This window comes from Oryctolagus cuniculus, chromosome 9, assembly GCF_964237555.1.
Source record: "Oryctolagus cuniculus chromosome 9, mOryCun1.1, whole genome shotgun sequence".
NCBI classification, from domain to species: domain Eukaryota; kingdom Metazoa; phylum Chordata; class Mammalia; order Lagomorpha; family Leporidae; genus Oryctolagus; species Oryctolagus cuniculus.
Window position 1 is genome coordinate 124,456,214 of NC_091440.1, and position 20,870 is coordinate 124,477,083.

General features: G+C 43.9%; 1 protein-coding gene across 10 annotated transcripts in view; it reads left to right on the forward strand.

The window, feature by feature from the left end:
• STK38L (serine/threonine kinase 38 like) overlaps positions 1-20,870 on the forward strand; it is an 86,106-nt gene that overhangs the window by 54,000 nt on the left and 11,236 nt on the right. For 5 of the 10 annotated variants that reach the window (XM_051850891.2, XM_070049557.1, XM_070049555.1 and 2 more), the window contains 5 exons: positions 1,558-1,702; positions 5,377-5,428; positions 12,992-13,114; positions 13,624-13,707; positions 20,043-20,166. In XM_051850891.2, the coding sequence (XP_051706851.1) occupies positions 1,569-1,702; positions 5,377-5,428; positions 12,992-13,114; positions 13,624-13,707; positions 20,043-20,166 (517 nt within the window). In that variant the 5' untranslated portion in view covers positions 1,558-1,568. The remainder of the gene's footprint in view (positions 1-1,557; positions 1,703-5,376; positions 5,429-12,991; positions 13,115-13,623; positions 13,708-20,042; positions 20,167-20,870) is intronic. The other 5 variants (XM_070049551.1, XM_070049552.1, XM_070049556.1 and 2 more) reach the window with 2 other exon arrangements.

Below are 20,870 nucleotides of genomic sequence, written 5' to 3' on the forward strand. Positions count from 1 at the left end.
TAACTCTGCCTTTCAAATAAATAAATCTTTCAAAAAAAGTGTGTGTTTTTTTTTTAAAAAACTCATAAAGCAAGAATATACCTGCCCTCACTGCTTGTGCTGCCCTTGTTTATCATGCTAAGGTAATTTGACTTGTAGGTAGTAAGGAGTATGAATGATTATAAACAAGTGACTTGAGCAGCTTCTTGTTAGGAAAAGATTCAAAGTAGTCAGCAGAGGAACAGATTTATGATGTCAAAACAGTAGATTCAGTTTCAGACATAGTGAGTTTGAGGATTAAGCAAAATGATGCATAAACCCAGCAAGACCGCAGTGGAACTGGGGATTTGCATACTTGAATTGTTTACTTTCAGTCTACACTTCACTTGCTTGATGTGGAAGAGCAAGAAAGGTCTTTTGGTTCCTCCATCATCCCTAGTATCTAGTCTGGTTCGGGTCTCCATCTGGCATCTCTGGCTTCTTCAGATTTGGGGGAATCCTCTTCAGCTAAGAATGCACCTTTGTGGGGTCACTCTTGGTCAAGGTCTGTTAAGATTTTCATCCAGATAAGCGAAAGCGTCTTTGATACATGAACTGTTTTACTCTGGTCCAGATGTTGCCTGTGGTCAGCAAATCTCTTAGCAATGCCCACCTACAGCAGCCACTAGTGTTCCTTCTGCCCCGTGTGACACAGCCACTGCTGCTTTCCTTGCCCTGTTGTCCACAGTGGCTTCTGTCAGCCCGTGCTTCAGGGCCTAGAGCTTGTCAAAGTTGCTAGTTGAATGCTTTTGGGCAGATGCTGCTTCTCTTGCTCCCTGCCTTCATTCATTTCTTTTTCCTGCCTGATTGCTGTACGCATTTGGGTTTCATTTGGAAATGTACCTCACAACCTGGAGAGTGAATTACACCTTGTTACAGTGTTATCTAGAAGGACACAGCATTCAGAAAGAAATGGGGTGACTGTGGACACCATTGAAAGGTGTCTTTCTCAAAGCAGTTTTCCCCTTTAGCCTGAGGCTTGCATGTAAATAGGATGGAACACTTCATGTTTCATAGAATTCACATAGCAGTAGCTACTTGTTACTAACCTACCTTAACTCTTAGGAGACTTAGCATTTATTGGGAACATAATTATTAGTCAAATCTTGTAGATTTCATTTAGTAATCAGTTAAACAACAGAATGGATTGAAACGGTGTAAGCCTCTGCCTGCAGCTCCAGCATCCCATATGGGCACACTTTTGATTCCTGGCTCTTCTACTCGAGATCCAGTTTCTTCCTAATGTGCCTGGGAAAGCAACAGAGAGTGGCCCAAGGGCTAGGGCCTCTGCATCCACCTGGGAGACCCGTAAGAGGCTCCTGGCTTCAGTCTGGCTCAGCTCCAGCTGTTGCAGTCATATAAGGAGTGAACCAGTGGATGGAAGATCTCTCTCTGTCTCTCTCCCTCTCTTTCTCTCTGTAGCTCTGCTTTTCAAATAAAATATAAATAAATCTTGAACTGTTTTTTCACAATAGAAAGTAAATGTTTTCTGGGTTATAAGGAGAGTTTTTTCTAATCTTTCTTCATATGTTGTTTCAGTTTCCGTTACTATGGCAATGACGGCAGGGAACACAACCAGCTTTCCTATGAGCAACCATACCCGGGAGAGAGTGACTGTAGCCAAGCTCACGTTGGAGAATTTTTACAGCAACCTAATTTTGCAGCACGAAGAGAGAGAAACCAGGTATAGTCAAGGTTCTTGCAGCTGTTATTCCGTGAGTGGAATGTAACACGTTTTCCATTCATCATGGTGTTTTAGTTTCTTGTACTGCCAGTCTACCTAGTTACTTGTTTTGTTTTCATTGAATACTTTTCTGGGATACCCAAAGCCTTGCATACCTGTGTGCTTACATCACATGTCAAATGATGTCTTAAACCTTTTTCAAGTACAAAATTATGATATAACATCATACTTTTCATTTAGAGGGGTGCTTTGTGAATCACCAACTGTAAGCCAAAAACATTTACAGTGTTGTATGGATGACAGGAAGAACAGAACAATTAAAAGCAGTGGATGACAAGTTATTTTGTCTTCAGAAAGCTTGTAACGTAATAAGGGAGATAGTGCATATAAAGAAGGATGAGTATCTCCAAGAGAAGATTGCTTTTGACTGAGGCAGCTGGGAAGGTTCGTGAGTGGTAGTGGCATCCACACAGGCTTAAAGGAGGAATATTTTTGTACACGCATAAGAGGAAGAAAAAGATAAAAGAGAGGAAGGATATTAGAAATAGAAGAAATTATTTTACCATCCTGGGAGCTTTGCGTGCTTTGTTAACATAGTGAAGACCTTTAAATTTTGAGAATTAAGTGATTGCAACTGTGTCTCTGGAAGAGAACTTCAAATGCAGTACAGGGGATGTGGCCAGATTAGAAACAGGAAAGGCTGGCGATGTGATCCAGGCAAATGGAAAGGAGGCTTGAGCTAGGATTGTGTGAAAACAATAGAGAAGAATTGATGAAATGTGGCAACAGGCCAAATATAAAATGTGTGTGAGAGAAGTAGTTTGGGCCCTGAAATTTCATGCCTAGGCAAAGTGGTGTAGTTTAGTGAAATAGGACTAGAAAAGAAGATTGAGATTTTGAGTTTAATTTTGGACAACATTTACTGTAGATTAGACACGGGTGAGGAGAGAATCGGTGAACTAGAAAATGAAATTTGAATAATTAATCAGAAGTCAACCTAGAGTGCAGGTATATGAAAGAGTGGTAAAACATGGAGAATAGTGAGTGAGCTAATGAATCTCTAACTAAGGTTCCTAAAGGAGGACAGGAATGAGAGTGGAGCAGAGGCAGCACCAGCTAAGAGTTCCCCACCAGCAGAGTCAATTTAGGTAGAGGGAAACATGTGAAACAGAAATGTAAGTGGTGAAAAGGTGGGTAAATCTCAAAAAAAGGAAAAATACAGTGTCATATGCATGCTAAACAAATAGGTCTAAAATATTCTCCAGCAGTAGGATACAAGTCAGCCGAGAAGTGATTAGAATTAAAATGGTCTTTAAAATCTTTGCAGAAAGGTAGTAGAGATTGATTAACTTCAGACTTTGACAAATTAAGTGTTCATGTTCTGATTTCTAGGATAACAATAGTTTGCTAGCTTTTAAACTAGTAGAAGGGGGAAATTAGTTGAAAAAAAAAAGTTCAGAAGAAGGCAAGAGGGAAAAAAATTGGAATTCCAAAATATGAGAAACCGAAATACCCAATAGAAAGCACAAAATAAATTAGAAATAAATTTATCTGTAGTTACATTGAGTACAAATGTAATTAAGTCTCTGGAAGTGATCAGATCATCATGGGGAAACCAAAGATTACGTCTTTTCAGAAGGTAGGCACTGCATATTCATCAGAATTTTAAAGGTTGTCTTTTTCTGCTGAATGGTTACAATAATTGTTTTGCCATTTGTTCCCAAAGGAAAATAAGAATGAAAGTATCTGATGTTATTAATGAACATCATCTTAGTTTGGTGCTGTGGGAGTCAAATTAAACAACTTGAATTTTCTAAGAGTTCTAAGTTTATCTAGTTGGATAAACGCATAAACCCAACAAAATATGGGTCAGGGCCAAATGTGAGAGAGCACTGTAGGAGGAGTGAGGGGCCAGCTCTATGGCACAGTAGGTTAATCCTCTGCCTGTGGCATCGGCATCCCATATGGGCACCAGTTCTAGTCCCTGCTGCCCCTCTTCCAATCCAGCTCTCTGCTATGCCCTAGGAAAGCAGTGGAGGATGACCCAAGTGCTTGGGCCCCTGCACCTGCAAGGAAGACCGGGAAGAACACCTGGCTCCTGGCTTCGAATCGGTGCAGCTCTGGCTGTTGTGGCCACCTGGGGAGTGAACCAATGGAAGACCTTTCTCTCTGTCTCTCCCTTTCACTCTCTGTAACTCTACCTCTCAAATAAATAAATAAAATCTTTAAAAAAAAAAAAAAAAGGAGAAGGTACAAGAGAAGTCGTGGATCTTCCCATTTAGATATGGTGGAAACAGAGAAAGGTTACTGGATCTCTCTCAGAATGAGTGGTGATTTCAAGTGTTAACGTTTGCAAGGGTTGCAGAAAGGGGTTGGTGGAGATTTGACAGCAGAGTACAGTTGAGGGTGTTTGGCCTAGTGTTTTGGATACCCAAGTCCCATTTCAGAGTGCCTGGGATTAATCCTGGCTCCATCTCCTCTAACTTCAGCTTCTTGCTCATGCAGACCTTGGGAGACACTGATGATGGCTCAAGTAGTTGGGTCCTTGTCATCCACATTAGAGATCTGGGTTATGTTCCTGGCTACAGGCTTTGATCAGCCCAGTCCTGGCCATTGTGGGCCTTTGGGACAATAAACCAAAAGTGATTCACTGTGTGCCCCTCAAAAAAGAAAACAAAAATTTTGGTGCAAAACGTTTTTTTGGAAAACCCATGCATTTTTCATAATACATGCTTTCCATGAATGGTTTGAAGACCCCTCATATATTAATAGGCCCAGAACAGTGGTCCTTATACTCTTTGGATTCTCTCTGCAGAGACAACTGGAAATCATTCAGCATGTAGCTTTGAGGTGCCCGGGGTGCATGATGGCAGACACAGAACTTGATATGAGGAACTTATTCCATTTTAAGTGCTGAGGCCTGGAGTAAACCGAAGATAAACATCAGTGTGTGACGTGCTGAGGAAGCACGTGGGTGGAGAATGTGTTGTTGGGTGATCTTCATCATGGTTCAGGAAAGAGCTTATCTTTGGGCATATTGTCATGAATGGCAAATACCAGAAAGTGTGTGTGAGGGTTTCAGTCTTGATCCCTTACACCCATTTGAGTTAATCCTGAAAAACTGATCTCATTCTGACACACTACAAAACTAGTTAGAAAGATCTTCCATCTGTGGTTTCACCCCCCAAATGGCCACAAACTGGCAGTTCTGGGTCACGCTGGAGCCAGGAGCCAAGATCTCAATCCTAATTTCACACTTGGGTGGTAGGGACCCAGGTATGTGGAACATCTTTTGTTACCCTCCCAGGCACATTAGCAGAAACTGGATTAGAAACAGAGGAGCAAGGACTCAAACCAGCACTCCCATATGGGATGCCCATCCCATATACCACAACACTGGTCCTAGAATATCAATCACGGTTGTTAAGAATTCATTTAGGCGTGAGAGTGAAGCAAACCTTTATAGTAAGTTACTCATTTGGCCAGTATAAGAAAACTAAACCTACTTTTTCACTTTGAGAAAGAAAATTAGTCTTTGTTTATTTTGATCCAACTGGAAACTTTTTTTTTAGCATTGAAAACTGAAGTAGTTTGTTTGAATAAACGATATATGTTTTTAAATAAGTACAGTTAAGAACATATTTAAATTTTTATTTTTTTTTTCTTTTGAAAAGGCAGAAGAAATTAGAAGTGGCCATGGAAGAAGAAGGACTAGCAGATGAAGAGGTAAAGCAGTAACCTGTCCTTGCTGTACCAGAGTAACCCTAGTGAGTTTTTCATTTCTTAGTATCGGATGCTCTCAGAGCACATGTTTGCTCGGCCCAGTGGCAGGTCCTGGACCCGCGGGCTCCAGGTGTGTGGGGCAGGACAGTCAGGCTTCCGGAGGAATCAGTCATCTGCTAATTCTTTCACATTTCTTTCCTCATTTTTTTTTAAAGATTTATTTATTTTCTTGAAAGAGTTATAGAGAGGCAGAGGCAGAGAGAGAGAGGGGTAGGTCTTCCGTCTGCTGGTTCACTCCCTGAATGGCTGCAATGGCTGGAGCTAGGCCAATCCAAAGCCAGGAGCCAGGAGCTCCTTCTGGGTCTCCCATGTTAGGTTCAAGGGCCCAAGGACTTGGGTCATCTTCCACTGCTTTCCTAGGCCATAGCAGAGAGCTGGATGGGAAGTGAAGCAGCTGGGACTAGAACTGGGGCTCATATGGGATGCCAGCAATGCAGGCAGCAGCTTTACCTGCTACACCACAGCGCCGACCCCCCTCTCACATTTTTCAAAAGCCATCTCCTTCTCTAACCCATTGCTACACCCTAATTTCAGCCACTGCATATTTCATCTGAAGAATACCTGCTCCCAAGTGGCCTCTCTCCTTCCCACCCCTAGTTTTTCTGTGCACTGCGGCCCAGGTGGATTTGATCACGTCACTCCTCCACTTAGTACCCCTCACGGTGCTGTCAGGACAAGGGTGAACTCCTTACCTGCCGGGCTGCGAGACCGTCTGCCAGTCGGCCTCTGCCTGTCTCTCTCCAGCCTCTCGTTTCTGTCACCGGGCCCTCCACGCCAACCAATAATGAATGACGCTTGTTTCTCCTCTGTTGCCTGTGGACCTTTGCAAGTGTGACTTCCGCTGCTTGGAGCTCGTCTTTTTCCTACCCAACACCCAGTGTTCCCTGTGCGAGGCGTCCGTTCCGCTGGGAGGTCTTCACTAACGTCTCGGCGTGTGGCGTCGGCGTTCTGTCATGACTGTTGCCGCTTCTGTGCTGGCTTTCCAACACCATCTCCCCGGACACGAGAAGCTTCATACCATCTTGTTCAGCTCAGCCTCCAGCGCGGGGACCGACACTGAGGTGGAGCGGGTGGAGACTCATCTGCGGTGCCGTTGTCCCGTATGGGTGCTGGTTCATAGCCCGGCTGCTCCACTTCCGATCCAGCTCCCTGCTAGTGCCTGGGAAAGCAGCGGAGCATGGCCCAAGTGTTGGACACCTGCATCCACACGGGAGACCTGGATGGAACTCCCGACTCCTGGCTTCGGCCATGCCCAGCCCTGGCTGTTGCAGCCTTTTGGGGAGTGGATGGAAGATCTTTCTTCGTCTCTCCCTCTTTCTCTGACTTTCAAAATAAACAGAAAATCTCCAGAGCTGGCATAGAGTACACATTGGTGAATAAATGAACAGTGTCACCCTCAAGGAGTTTACATCTTAGAAGAGATTGTGGGTGTGCATGTGTGTGTGCATGTGCCTGAATGTGCAAAGATGTGTGCTTGTGTTGGAATGCAAACTTTGAAAATAAAGGTTTTTTCCCCTTTAATTCGGGGTAGGGGGGAGCATGTCACAAAAGGTTGCTTAGAAGAGGTAACAGTTGATTTGAATCTTTTTTTTTTAAAGGTTAATTATTTAAAACTCAGAGTTACACAGAGAGGGGGAGACAGAGAGAGAGATGGATCTTCCATCTGCCGATTCACTCCCCAGGTGGCTGCAACAGCCAGTGCTGGGCCAGGCTGAAGCCAGGAGCCAGGAGCTTCTTGCAGGTCTCCCACTTGGATGGCAGGGTCTCAGGCACTTGGAACAGCCTCTTCTGCCTTTCCCAGGCCACGAGCAGGAAGTTGGGTTGGAAGTAGAGCAGCCAGGACTCAATGGTGCCCATATGGGATGCCGGAGTTGCAGGCGACAACTGTAGCTGCTGTGCCACAATGCCGGCACTGTGAATCTTGAAGAACGTGTCGAATTGGTATTATAGATAAGAGGCATATATTATGGAAGGTACAATCAAGAAAGTTGCAAGGTAAGTTGATAACACACAATGGAAATCTAGGCTTGGAATAGTTAGCTAAGATATACTGTATTTTCTAAGCAGTAAGGAATCGCAACATAGATTGATTAATGGTTTTCAGTGATCAGAAAAGAGTTTCCAAATTTAGTTTTTAAAAAAGAGATCTATTTATTTATTTACTTGAAAAGCAGAGTTAGATCTTCCATCCTCTGATTCACTCCCCAAATGGCTGCAACGTCAGGGCTGGGCCAGGCCAAAGCCACGAGCCTGGAACTCCATCCAGGTCTCCCACATGGGAGGAGGGACCCACGCGCTCCATGCATCTTCTGCTGCTCTACCAACTGCTTGAGCAGGGAGCTGGAGCAGAGTGGAGCAGCCGGGACTCTATCCGGCACTCACATGAGATGCTGATGCCACAGGTCGCAGCTGAACCTGCTGTGCCATGATGCCAGCCCCAGGGTTTCCGTACCTAAAGTATACATTGCCAAGTGATGATTTAAAATTGAATTGTTACCTGATCTTTGCTGCACCTGTACCTGTATCTTTATAGTTGCAATATTTACATCAAACAGCAAAATATTTTGTAATTTATACCAAAGGTGATTATTTTGATAATTAGTTGATTTAATCTGGAAAATATTTTTACATTTATGATTATTCATCATTCACATAAAATTACTGTAGGAAATATTTTGAAAACTGGTTTGAATTTTATTCTTTAAATTTTACTGAGAGGGGCCAGCACTGTGGCGCAGTAGGTTAACGCCCTGGCTTGCAGCACTGGCATCCAATGTGGATGCTGGTTCTAGTACCAGCTACTCCTCTTCCGATCCAGCTCTCTGCTATGGCTGGGATAGCGGTGGAGGTGGCCCAAGTCTTTGGGCTCCTGTACCCACGTGGGAGACCCAGACAGGGCTCCTGGCTCCTGGCTTCAGATCGTCGCAGCTCCGGTGGTTGTGGCCATTTGAGGAGTGAACCAGTGGATGAAGACCTCTCTCTCTGTCTCTCCCTCTCTCTGTAACTCTGTCTTTCAAATAAAAAAAAAAAAATATTGAGAAAGGTAATGGTGTAAATCTGTCTTCCAGTCTATAGAGAAAAACTACGACACCTTCATTCTTCATTAGTACTGTTTCTTATGATTAAGAACTGTAGAATTGTAGTTGTTTTTATGTGCGTTGTGCATGGTTTTAGGGACTTAGAGATCTGCATGCGAAGTCTCGGGAGAGATTACAGACCCAGATGCCCGAGGGCCAGGCAGGGCACATCAGCAGGAGCACACAGCTGCCACATTTCAGGACGGCTTTCCAGGTTAGGCCCTTGCGCTCCAGACACACCTGCGTGGCGTATTCAGTTCATAAGAAAGCAGTGGGTTCTCTTTTTCCTCTTTATAAAACATTGGCTCCTCACGGTGTATCTCTTGGTAGAGACGTAGTATTTTCCACTCCAGCACAATTCAGCATGTCACCTGGTGACTGGCAAACGATAAAGTGTTTTAAAAACAGCCTCAGTCCACATCACATTTGTAAGTTGCCATCTTCCCGTTTGCAACCTCTGGTCTGCACCAGCAGGTGGCGCTCTTTTGCTTCGTTCTGCTAGATGACTAGGAGAGAACGTGAGACGCTGCTGCTCCTATAAACATCGTCCGCCCTAACTTTCTGTGCAGCTTCAGAAGTACCCATTTGTAAAGGAATGCAGGAAGGAAGAAAACAACATCTAGTTTCACGAAAACCCGGCAAGTGTCAGTGTGCAGCTGGGCAGGTGGCCCGCAGCCCCGGGAGCAGTGCAGGAAGAAGGCGGGGCAGGTGCACGAGGACGACAGCTTTCCAGCAGAAGCGAAAAGAGGAGGCCCCCGGCACACAGGGAGCACTGCCTGTGCTCGGGAGGTGTTGGCCTCGGCCGCACTGAGCCTCCTCAGACCTGGATTGCCTGCTGCCTGCCGTGAGCTTGATGACGCGTGGTCTTGGGAGCCTGGTTTGCAGGAAAGAGAATCCCGTGAAACACGGAATACGGTTTACTCGAGAACAGCCGAAGCAGGCACGTTCAGGCTGCGCGCAGAGCCGTGGACGGTGGAGCCCCTCCGGACCGATCGATCGTCCTGGGTGAGGGCGGGGGTGGCCTCGGGAGAGCGCTCTTCCTCCTGTAGACTCGGAGGGCGGCTTCATCCCACAGGTTGTAAGCGGACACGTCAGCGGGTTTTCGCTGTTCCCCCCATGTACTTGCTTCAGCTCCCTCTAAACTCTAACACTGATTTTAAGATTGAGGTCCTTTAATAGTTTTTTTTTTTAGGTAACATAGCCATGTTAAAGGTGATTCTTGTTTTTGTGAAATTTTGTGTTCCATTTACTGTGACTTCTCCCCCCTCCCTTAAAAAAAGATGCATTTATATATCTATTGTTCTGAAAGACTGAGTGATGCGGAGAGAGAGAGAGACAGCTCCCGCCTGCTAGGTCGGCAGCGCAGAGGAGCCGGACTCCAGCCAGGCTCAGCCACACCACAGCTCCACCCCGGTTCAGCCTTTCTGCTATGATTGGCTGTGCCCAAACTTTGCTTACTTGTGGTGTTACACAGCCTATCAGGTGTTTAGTGAACATTTCTTGTCTCCGGCTGCCTGTTTCCCGTGCCTGTGGATTTTTAAACACAATTGATGAAACTAATGAGATTATCTTTTCCATTCAGATTAGACAAGTTTCTGTAACTACCCCCAACTGTACTCAGCTTTATAGGCCATAAAGGAGAGATTCAGAATATCTTTCTAAACTCTTGTATTTGTTCATTTATGTAATTAGAAAAAATTAAATTTTCTTTACTACATGGGCATGATACTGTAGTGCCACCGAGTGGCCTTAAAAAGGAACTACAGTTTTAAAATTGAAAACAAGCTACTTTTACAAGTAATTCTATTTCCTAAAATTCTTCATAAGATAATTTTGAGCTCCTACTGTGTACAAAAGGTATTTGGCATTGCATTAATATCAAAAGAAGCCATGAATAGTCTTCATTGATCCTGTAGGATCTGTGGTTGTTTTTGTCATTAAGTGTAATTTTAAGCTGTTGTTAAAAAGAGAAAAACTGGAGGACAAAGTTACTGTGTGTAGGTTAAGCTGCTGCCTGCAACACCGGCATCCCAGGTGGGCACCAGTTTGTGTCCCAGCTGCCTGCTGTGGCCTGGGAAAGCAGCAGAAGATGGCCCAAGTGCTTGGGCCCCTCAACCCATATGGGAAACCCAGAAGAAGCTCCTGGCTCTTGGCTTTGGCCTGGCCCAGCCATTTATTGTGGCCATTTAGAGAGTGAACCAGTGGATGAAAGATAGTGTCTGTTTGTCTCTCTCCATATCTCTCTCTCTCTTTTTATAATTCTAGCTTTTAAATAAATAAATATATCTTAAAAAGGGGGGGGATTTTAAACTGATATCTGAAAGGGAAAAATAACCCTAAATCTATGATTAGGGAAATTTATTTTTTAAACTAACTTATAGACACTGTATCTGGATAGCTTTTAGGTAAATAGAGAAATAACTGTCACATCATTTATTATAGTTAATTTTCTTTACTGCTGGCTCCTTACCAACAAATACCCTTGCATTATTGCCTACTTATATTTTCAGTAGTACTACTGTATTTTATAATGTATATGGGCTGTGAAAATGGATATTTGTCAGAAACTTTTAGGAAAATATTAGTTTGAGGGGCAGGTATTGTGGAACAGTGGGTTAAGCTGCTGCGTAGAAAGCTGGCATCCCCTGTCAGTGCTGGTTCCAGTCCCGGCTGCTCCATTTCTGATCCAGCTCCCTGCTAATGCACCTGGGAAAGCAACGGAAGCTGGCCTAACTCCTGAGGCCCCTGCCCCCACCTAGGAATCCAGATGGATTTCCAGGCTCCTTGCCTCCGCCTTGCCCAGCCCTGGTTGCTGGAGCCATCTGGAGAGTCAGCCAGTGGATAAGATTTATCTCTCTCTCAATCTCTTTCTCCCTGTGTTGCTCTTTGTTTCAAATAAATAAAAATATTTTTAAGAAAAATTATTTAAGAGACAGAGTGCACTTTCATTCCCTGACTCACTCCCCAAATGCCTGGGGTAGCCAGAGCTGGGCTCTGCGTAAGTCAGGAACTGGGAACGCAGCCCAGGTTGGTGGGTAGCAGGGACTCAGTCACTTGGCCCAGCACTGCTGCCTCTCGGGTCTGCATTAGAAGGAAGCTAAAGTCGGGAGCAGAGCCGGGCGTGCACCCAGGCTCTCCTGTGTGGGACGGGGCTGTCCTAACCACTGGGCTCAGTTCCTGTGCTAGAAAGCTTTTTAATTTGTGACTTGCCTTTTATTAATAATGTAATTTCTATTGTTGATATGCCTGAGTGTATAATGGAAGATAAAATTTGAAGATATAATTTCTCAGTTTCATCCTCAATGATTTACAGTGTTAGAAGTATCAGGGTTCCATTGCATTGACAGAGTCTGTCATAGTTTACCTAACATTTTAAAAATGGACAGAGGTAGGAAGGGCCCTTGCAGTGGCTGTGCCTCGAGCTGCGTGTAAGGCCGTGTTTCCTGCCTGTTACAGGAGCCATGTCTGCTTGGCTCCTTCTCAGCTGAACCAGTGAAAGCTTAAAAAGGTCCAGCTAGAGATGAATAGGGCTTCGTTTCTCCCTGGTTTTTATTTCCTATTGTGTCACTTCTGTTAGGAACTAACTGTGAATTTTATTTGCTGAGGGGGGAAAATAAGGTTTAGAAGGATTAAATAAATGCCTGCTCCAAATGTAACCTTGAGTTTTTGTTACATTGCTTATTATTGCTAGTTATTTTTTGTGATCTTGGTAGAAGCAATTATGAAATTACTGGCTTGGATAGTTCAGACTTAGTAGAGTAAAAATGAACTTGAGAATCCTATTAGCCTTTCTTAAAGTTTAATTTTTATTTATGAATTAAGTTAGCATGTAGATGAAAAATACATCTTATATATGTGTATACATATATACATACAGGTGTGTGTGTGTGTATGACTACCTAAGATGAAATATTTAACAGAATAGATCCCAAAAGTAAGGATTTTATCAGTTTTTTCTATTACAAAAGTTTTCTTAGCCTGTGGCTCCTGAGTCTAACATACTGTTGATGCAGATTCTGGGAGGCAGCATGATGGCTCCAGTCGTTGGGTTCCACTCGTGTGGGAGACCGGGTTGTTTCTGGGTTCAGCTTTGGCTTCTGTCAGCAGGGAGTGATGGGAGTGAGCTGGTAGTTTTCTCTCTCTCAAATATTGGAATAACATTTAACTATTAAATATTTAATAGCAAAGTAATTACAGATTAATAAAATTAGAAAATGTTGCTTTGAAAAGTTTTCTTTAGATTGTTTTATTTTTATTTAAAAAATGCTTGACTTTGGAAAATAAAATATAGCACTAATATATAACATTTAATAATAATAATAATACCTTGTCCCTACTTTATGTGCATCCTTTTTCTATACTATAAGCTTCTTTGAAACAACCTGATTACAAAATCATCCTTTTAAATTGTCCTCATTTTTTATCATAGAAAAAGTTACGCCGATCACAACACGCTCGCAAAGAGACAGAGTTCCTGCGGCTCAAGAGGACCCGGCTCGGCCTCGATGACTTCGAGTCTCTGAAAGTGATAGGAAGAGGAGCTTTCGGAGAGGTGTGTTTCTTCTTGGCCCCACTGCTGCTGGCAGTGTGTCTCAGGACGGCTGGAGCAGCTTCTGGGGTTGGCGTTTAGCCCAGGGTTGAAGTGCTGGTCGAGATGCCCACGTCCCACACGGAGCTGCTGGGTTGGAGTCCTGGCTCCGCTGCTGACGCCAGCCTCCTGCCAGTGCAGATCGGGGAGGAAGCAGGTGATGGCTCGTGTAACCGGGTCCCTACCACCCGCCTGGAAGACCTAGATTGAGTTCCAGGCCCCTGGCTGCACCTCCTGTGGGCATTTGGAGAGTGAACCAGCAGATGAGGGCTGGGTTACTCTGTCCTCCTGTGTCTGTCTGTCCCTTTGCCTCTCAAGTTAAAATACGTGCATTTATTTGCTTATATGCACTTTCCTATATGTAATCATTTATTTTATTTTATTTTTTTTAAATATGTATACATTGCTACTTTCCCCTTGACTTCAATGGTAGTGATTGTTTAACAGTGATAATCAGTTATTTTTTATTCCAGGTACGACTGGTCCAGAAGAAAGACACAGGCCACATCTACGCAATGAAGATACTGAGAAAGGCCGATATGCTTGAAAAAGAGCAGGTGTGGTCTCCTTAACACATGGCATGCAGCGGGACATCCACTGGCCAGGTGTTAGAGCAGGTGTTTAGATGGGGAGTTTTAAAAAGCAGTAACCTCCTATTATATGACCTGTTAATATTTTGATAGCTTGCTTTAGTGTTCCTCAGTTCTGGTATTTAAAATTTCTTCCAAATTTATAGCCTTTGTATTGGTCTGCTCAGGCTGCCGCATCAGAATCCCACAGGCTGGGTAGCTTAAGCAGCAGAAAGGTACTTTCCCGAGTCCTAGAGGTGTGAGATGGCTGCCTCTGCCGTGTGCTCACGTGGGAAGTCCCTGGGGCCTCCTCTTGCGAGGACACGACCTCCAGCCCTGTGATCTCACTGACCCTTTACTTTCCTGGGGCCTCCTCTCCACACAGAGCCACACCGCGGGGCTGGGGCTTCACCATGTGAGCACTGGGGAGACACAGGTGTTCAGTCCATAATAAAAGACCCCCTTTTCTGAGTCCTGTGAAAATAAGGAACAGTTCTTAGCATACCTGGTCCCTGTCACCTGTCAAAGAAGCAAAACCGTTCTGAGAATTCGCCGATTCTTCACACCTACTCAAATCCATGACTACTTTTCCTGTATTCTTGGGCTCTTTCCCTGTTTCCTGTGGCTTCATGCCTGCACTTGAAAGCACCCCTTGTGTGTTTGCTGTGTTCCCCTGTAGTTCCCGTGTGGGAGGACACTGTAGTGTGTGCATGAGCACCTGCTCTAGTGGAGTACTAGGCTGTGGAGGGTGGCCTGCCTCTGCTCCTCATGCCTTGTCCTAGTCCCCACTGCAGCACATGGCACTGGTTGTTACTGGACTGTGACTGCAGGATTTTCACTGCACCCGTTAACTTTGTTACTTCAGTAATTCAGCAAGCATGCATTGGATGCCTGTGGTGTACCGAGTGTTGTAGGTGCTGGGATACAGCAGTTACCAAAACAAACCTGGTCCTGCTGTCATGTGATGGTAGAGAAAAGAGACAGCCATTTGCAGGTTGTCATGATTGATAAGCAGTGTGCAGAATGTTGTTTAGAAGGACAAGGTGATCTACATGAGCTGGGTTTAACAGGAAGAATTAGATCTGGGAGGAAATAATTAATGAGAATGTGGGTAATGAGGAAGAATGACATGGGGAGGTCTGGTAGAACAGAGGCCCGGGTGCCAAAGACAGAGCCCCAGGCAAGAACAATCTTGGCCTTCTCTGAGAGGAGAAAGAAACCTTCGGGGCTGGCAGGGTGGAGGGAGGAACGACCGGAGGGTAGCAGGAGAGGCAGGCGGGCCAGCACACGGGACCAAGAAAGAGCAGCTTCTCGTTATCGTAGAGGGGAAGAAAGAACGCAGTGTCGTGGAAGCCACGAGGAGAGGCCGGAGCAGGCAGTGGTCCGCTGCGGCCAGTGCTCCCAAGACAGACCACGAGGAGAGGCCGGAGCAGGCAGTGGTCCGCTGCGGCCAGTGCTCCCAAGACAGACCACGAGGAGAGGCCGGAGCAGGCAGTGGTCCGCTGCGGCCAGTGCTCCCAAGACAGACCACGAGGAGAGGCCAGAGCAGGCAGTGGTCCGCTGCAGCCAGTGCTCCCAAGACAGAGCAAGAAGGGCACTGTGCACCGATTTCCTGACATGGAGATGTTGAGTGACTTGCCAAGGGGCGCTGCGGTGGGTTGGAAGGCAGAAGTCTCGACGCAGTGGTAGAGGGCAGAGTGGAAGCCACAAATGGAGAAAGTGAGTAGAAGTGGAGAAAGAGTAGAGGCAGAGGAAGCAAGTATGGATAAATGCTTCGTGTGAAGCAGGACAAGGAGTCGACTGACACAGGGAAATTTAATCAAAAGGAGGTGGGTTTTGTTTTTTGGTTTTTGTTTTTTATTTTTCCCCCTTAAGACAAGAACTGACTCAGTGCTGATGGGAGGAATTTATTAGAAAGGGAAAAACTAAAGATGCAAGAAAGAGAGGGGAGATAATGACAGGAGTAATTATTAAAGATGGAGGAGCAGAGACATAAAAACGGAGGAAAACCGAGTAAAATGGGAACAACCTCAGGGCGCTGGAGATGGCATTCAGAAGTTCCACGTTCCTGCCTGAGTGGAGATGAGTGAGGGCATCAGCCTCAAGTAAAGGAAGCGGGGAGGGCTTACTGGAGACGTGAAGACAGAGGAGCTGTGAAATGTCATCCGGAAGTGTGGGAAGGCAGCCGTGGCAGGGAGGTAGAGGTGAGTGCCCACGGGATTGGCAGCCATGCATTGAGAGTACAGTAGACGGTCCGGTAACCTTAGCCTGGTTTCAGGTTGGGTGAGAAGGTGATAGGAACTATTGAGAGCTTGGTAGGGGGCCAGGGTTATAAGCAACTTTGTTGATGTCACACTGGTTCCAGAGGGAAGAAATGTAGAGAGCAAGGAATGCTGAGAGAGTGATTTGGTTTATGGGTAAGATAATGATTAGAGTAAGGGCATGGGTTGAAGACGGAAAGCCTCAGAGACCAGGGGAGTTAAGTGGAATCTAACTTACCAACAGTGGGATTTGTCCTGGATAGGGTGTAAGAGAAAGGACAAAAGGTAGCAGGCAGTTCAAGCTATAATCCAGCTACTGGCCACATGTGGCTGAATTGTAGCTGGGCTGTAGGAGCTGTGCTGTGAATGTCAAATAGATACCAAGTGCAGACACGCTGCCCTCCAAAAGCACAGACATCATTTTTGTATTGCTTATATATTGAAGTACTGTTTGAATTATGGGGTTACATAAAGTAGTATTAATATTAACTAGACCTGTTTGCTTTTACTTTGTAAAAGTACTCTTCTACTTCCAGAAGAGTAATCTGCAGCTTGAATCATGTTTGTATTGGATAGCCCTGGTCTAGAACCTTTGGCCAGGCTTTGAGGAGCCTTGGGGCCACTGTTCTTGTCCTGTGAAGGGGCAGTCTCCCCGTGAGTCCAGCATCCAGTCCCTTTTACCTTTTGAGTTTGTTCCCCCCAGCCCTTGTAAGCTAATCTGCATTCATTTTAGAAAACCTTTTCCTATTCTAGTCTGTTAGTATTTTACATGTTAGCACGTGTACCGGGATGGTAACCACCCCACACGATTGAAGAGCTGCAGTGTGCCTGCTCTTGTGGTAGCAGATGACTGTACGTCCTCTGTGGAAACTGGATTTCCACATGCAGAAGCATGAAGCAAGACCCCTAGCTTACACCTCACAGAATCCACTCAACATGGATTAAAGATCTAAATCTACGACCCGACACGATCAAATTATTAGGGAACATTGGAGAAACCCTGCAAGATACAGGCACTGGCAAAGACTTCTTGGAAAAGACCCTAGAGGCACAGGCAGTCAAAGCCAAAATTAACATTTGGGATTACATCGAATTGAGAAGTTTCTGTACTGCAAAAGAAACAGTCAGGAAAGTGAAGAGGCAACCGACAGAATGGGAAAAAATATTTGCAAACTATGCAACCGATAAAGGATTAATAACCAGAATCTACAAAGAGATCAAGAAACTCCACAACAACAAAACAACCCACTTAAGAGATGGGCCAGGGACCTCAATAGACATTTTTCAAAAGAGGAAATCCAAATGGCTAACAGGCACATGAAAAAATGTTCTTGATCACTAGCCATCAGGGAAATGCAAATCAAAACCACAATGAGGTTTCACCCCATCCCAGTAAGAATGGCTTACATACAGAAATCTACCAACAACAGATGCTGGCAAGGATGTGGGGAAAAAGGCTCACTAATCCACTGTTGGTGGGAATGCAAACTGGTAAAGCCACTATGGAAGACAGTTTGGAGATTCCTCAGAAACCTGAATATAACCCTACCACACGACCCAGCCATCCCACTCCTTGGAATTTACCCAAAGGAAATTAAATTGGCAAACAAAAAAGTTGTCTGCACCTTAATGTTTATTGCAGCTCAGTTCACAATAGCTAAGACATGGAATCAACCTAAATGCCCGTCAATAGAAGACTGGATAAAGAAATTATGGGATATGTACTCTATAGAATACTATACAGCAGTAAAAAACAGTGAAATTCAGTCATTTGCAACAAAATGGAGGAATCTGGAAAACATCATGCTGAGTGAAATAAGCCAGTCCCAAAGGGACAATTATCATGTTCTCCCTGATTGGTGACAACTAACTGAGCACCTAAAAGGAAACCTGTAGAAGTGAAACTGACACTATGAGAAGCAATGATTTGATCAGCCCTTGTCCTGACTGTCAAGGAACAGCATACTATTTTATTCTTTGTAGTATTTTCTTTTTCTACTTAATACCATTAGTTGAACTCTTTACTTAACAGAATTATTCTTAGGGGTTTAAACCCAACTTAAAATTGATCCCTGTTAAAAATAAGAGTGGGAATAAGAGAGGGAAGAGATGTACAGTTTGGCACACACTCCCTTGGACTTAACCCTAAGGGTGAAGCTAAAAACTTGCCATGGGAATCCAAATCCCATTAAGTTGGCAGATGTCAATGCTATCTTACTTATTAAAGTGATCAGTTTAAGTTCATAACTGATCATAAAGATAGGATTAAATGTCAAAGGGATCACATAAATAAGACCAGTGTCTGCTAATAATAATTGATAGAATTAAAAAGGAGAAAATGATCCAACATGGGAAGCAGGATACACAGCAGACTCATAGAATGGCAAATGCTCTAAACAGCACTCTGACCTCAGAATCAGCCCTTAAGGCATTCGGATCCAGCTAAAAAGCCCATGAGAGCATTTCAGGCATGGAAAGCCAAGACACTGTGGCAAAAAATAACCTAAATGAAGGATCTCTGTGAGTGAGATCCCAGTGGAAAGAAGGGGCCATCAAAGAAGGAGGTACTTTTCTCTGAAGGGAGGAGAGAACTACTTTGCATATGGCCTTGTCTAAATATCAACAGAGTCTATAGACTCAAGAGGCTTCCATAGCCTTGGCAGCTCATGACAAGAGCCTCAGGTGATTACTGATGTCAAAAATTAGAGTGTCAATTGTTAAATCAACAACAGGAGTCACTATGCACTTGCTTCCCATGTAGGACCTCTGTCCTTAATGTGTTGTACTTTAAGAATTAATGGTAAATCCAATCTTTATGCAGTACTTTATGCTTTGTGTGTCTGTGTGGGTGCAAACTGTTGAAATCTTAGTATAGAGTTGATCTTCTATATAAATATAATTAAAAATGAATCTTAATGAAGAATGGGTTAAGAGAGGGAGTAGGAGATGGGATGGTGAAAAAAAAAATCATGGTGGATTTATGATGTGGTTGTTTCTCCTGAAAACACCAGGTACAGCACCAGAAGTTCAGGGCTTTTCCTTTATCATTTTCAAATGCTGTCTAAAAGGGAATTGCTGCCACTTTTCCCTTAATGAAACAGACCCAGAGACTATAATGCTTTTTGATGCCAGAAAATATATTCTTACCCTGTGACTCCTGAGCTTGGATCTCAGAGCTTTCAGGGCACTGTGCAATAGTGCAGTAATCCCAGACACGATATTTTAAGCAGATCCTATTTTATTGTCATGAAAAGATTTATAAATCTGTATTCTCCTGTGATGTGGGTCAGAGTTCATCATGGTGCTTACTGAAAATTACATGAGCTTCAAATAAAACATGACAGTTAATCTGTGAAGAAAGAATGTAGGAATATGTTCATGCAAAAGCACCTGAAACCTGACCAGTTGAACCAATCCCAGACGTTACTCAGTTTACAGAATTTTCTAGTCTGTGAAATTTTCACACACTATTATCTCTAGTAATCCCTACTCTGACAAATCATTAGCAGAACTCTCAAAACTTAATTTTTAGTTGTTGATGTTTATAGATAATATAGAGAATTTTTAATACTTCCTATAAAGTTTTTATAAACTTTCTACTTTTTAAAAAACACAAAAAGCTAGCTCAACCTTTTGTGTAGCAGTTAATCCTAGTTTGCTGTTTTTAGCAAGCTTTGTCTTTTGCATACCAGTTTATAGATGATTAATTTCTACATGTAACATTTAAAGCCATACTAGTACCTTAAGTTTATATGACGAAGCTAGGGTCATTGCTGAGTGGAGGTTTTGGTTGGAAAGTTTTGAGATTAGTCATTGCCCTGTGTGAGAGGCCTTGGGTGTTCATCCCACCTTTTCAGGACTGAAGATGTAGAGTACCCCCAGACAGACCTGGAGCACCTTAGGAAGGAGTTTAATGAGAATAGGAACACACGTAGATCTTTCAGGTGTTTTCTAGAACTCCAGCTTCACTTCATGACTGTTCTGGGTGAATAATTTGTAACATACACGCTTAAGAAATACATCATGTGTTACAATTTTTTTTTTCACAATATATTCACCTAGGTGGCCCATATCCGAGCAGAGAGAGATATTTTGGTAGAAGCCGATGGCGCCTGGGTGGTGAAGATGTTCTACAGCTTTCAGGATAAGAGGAATCTTTATCTAATCATGGAATTTCTTCCTGGAGGTAACAGAGAACATGGTAGCAATGACAGATGCTTTTCAAAAACGTAATAGTAATGTTAGTGATTGGGTTTACTTTTATGTTCCTAGCTCTGAGGTTTTATAGTCAGTCATAATTTTTCAGTATTTACTTTCAGAATAATGGTCATTTTGACCACAAATGAGATTATTTTGAAGCAGTGATAGTTGGCACGTTTTAAGTACTAACATTCTGGGTTCACTGTATGTAACTAGATTGTTATATGTCAAGAGTTAAGAAAATTGAGTCAATAAACAAGAAGATAAACAGCTCAGTGGGCAAAGGATAAGACAAGGGAAAGAAGAGAAACTCTGGCTGGTCTACCAAAAAGACTGTGTGTGCTTAGAAACCTTTCCCACATGTGTGCTTGGAGTCCTGTGAAAGGGTTCTCATGGTAGCATTGTCACTGAAAACTTGGATGCAAGATGGGTGCCCATCAGTAGAAGAATGGAGAAGTAAATCCAGGCATAGTGATATGATGGTTCACTCCCCAGCTAGCCACAACGGCTAGGCTGGGCCAGGCAGAAGCCAGAAGCCTGGAACTCTGTCTGTGTCTTCCGCGTGGGTAGCAAGGGCTCAAGGACTTGGGCCGTCTTCTGCTGCTTTCCCAGGTGCACTAGCAGGGAGCTAGATTGGAAATGGCAGCAGCTGGGACTGCAAATGGTGGGCATCACAGTTGACAGCTTGCT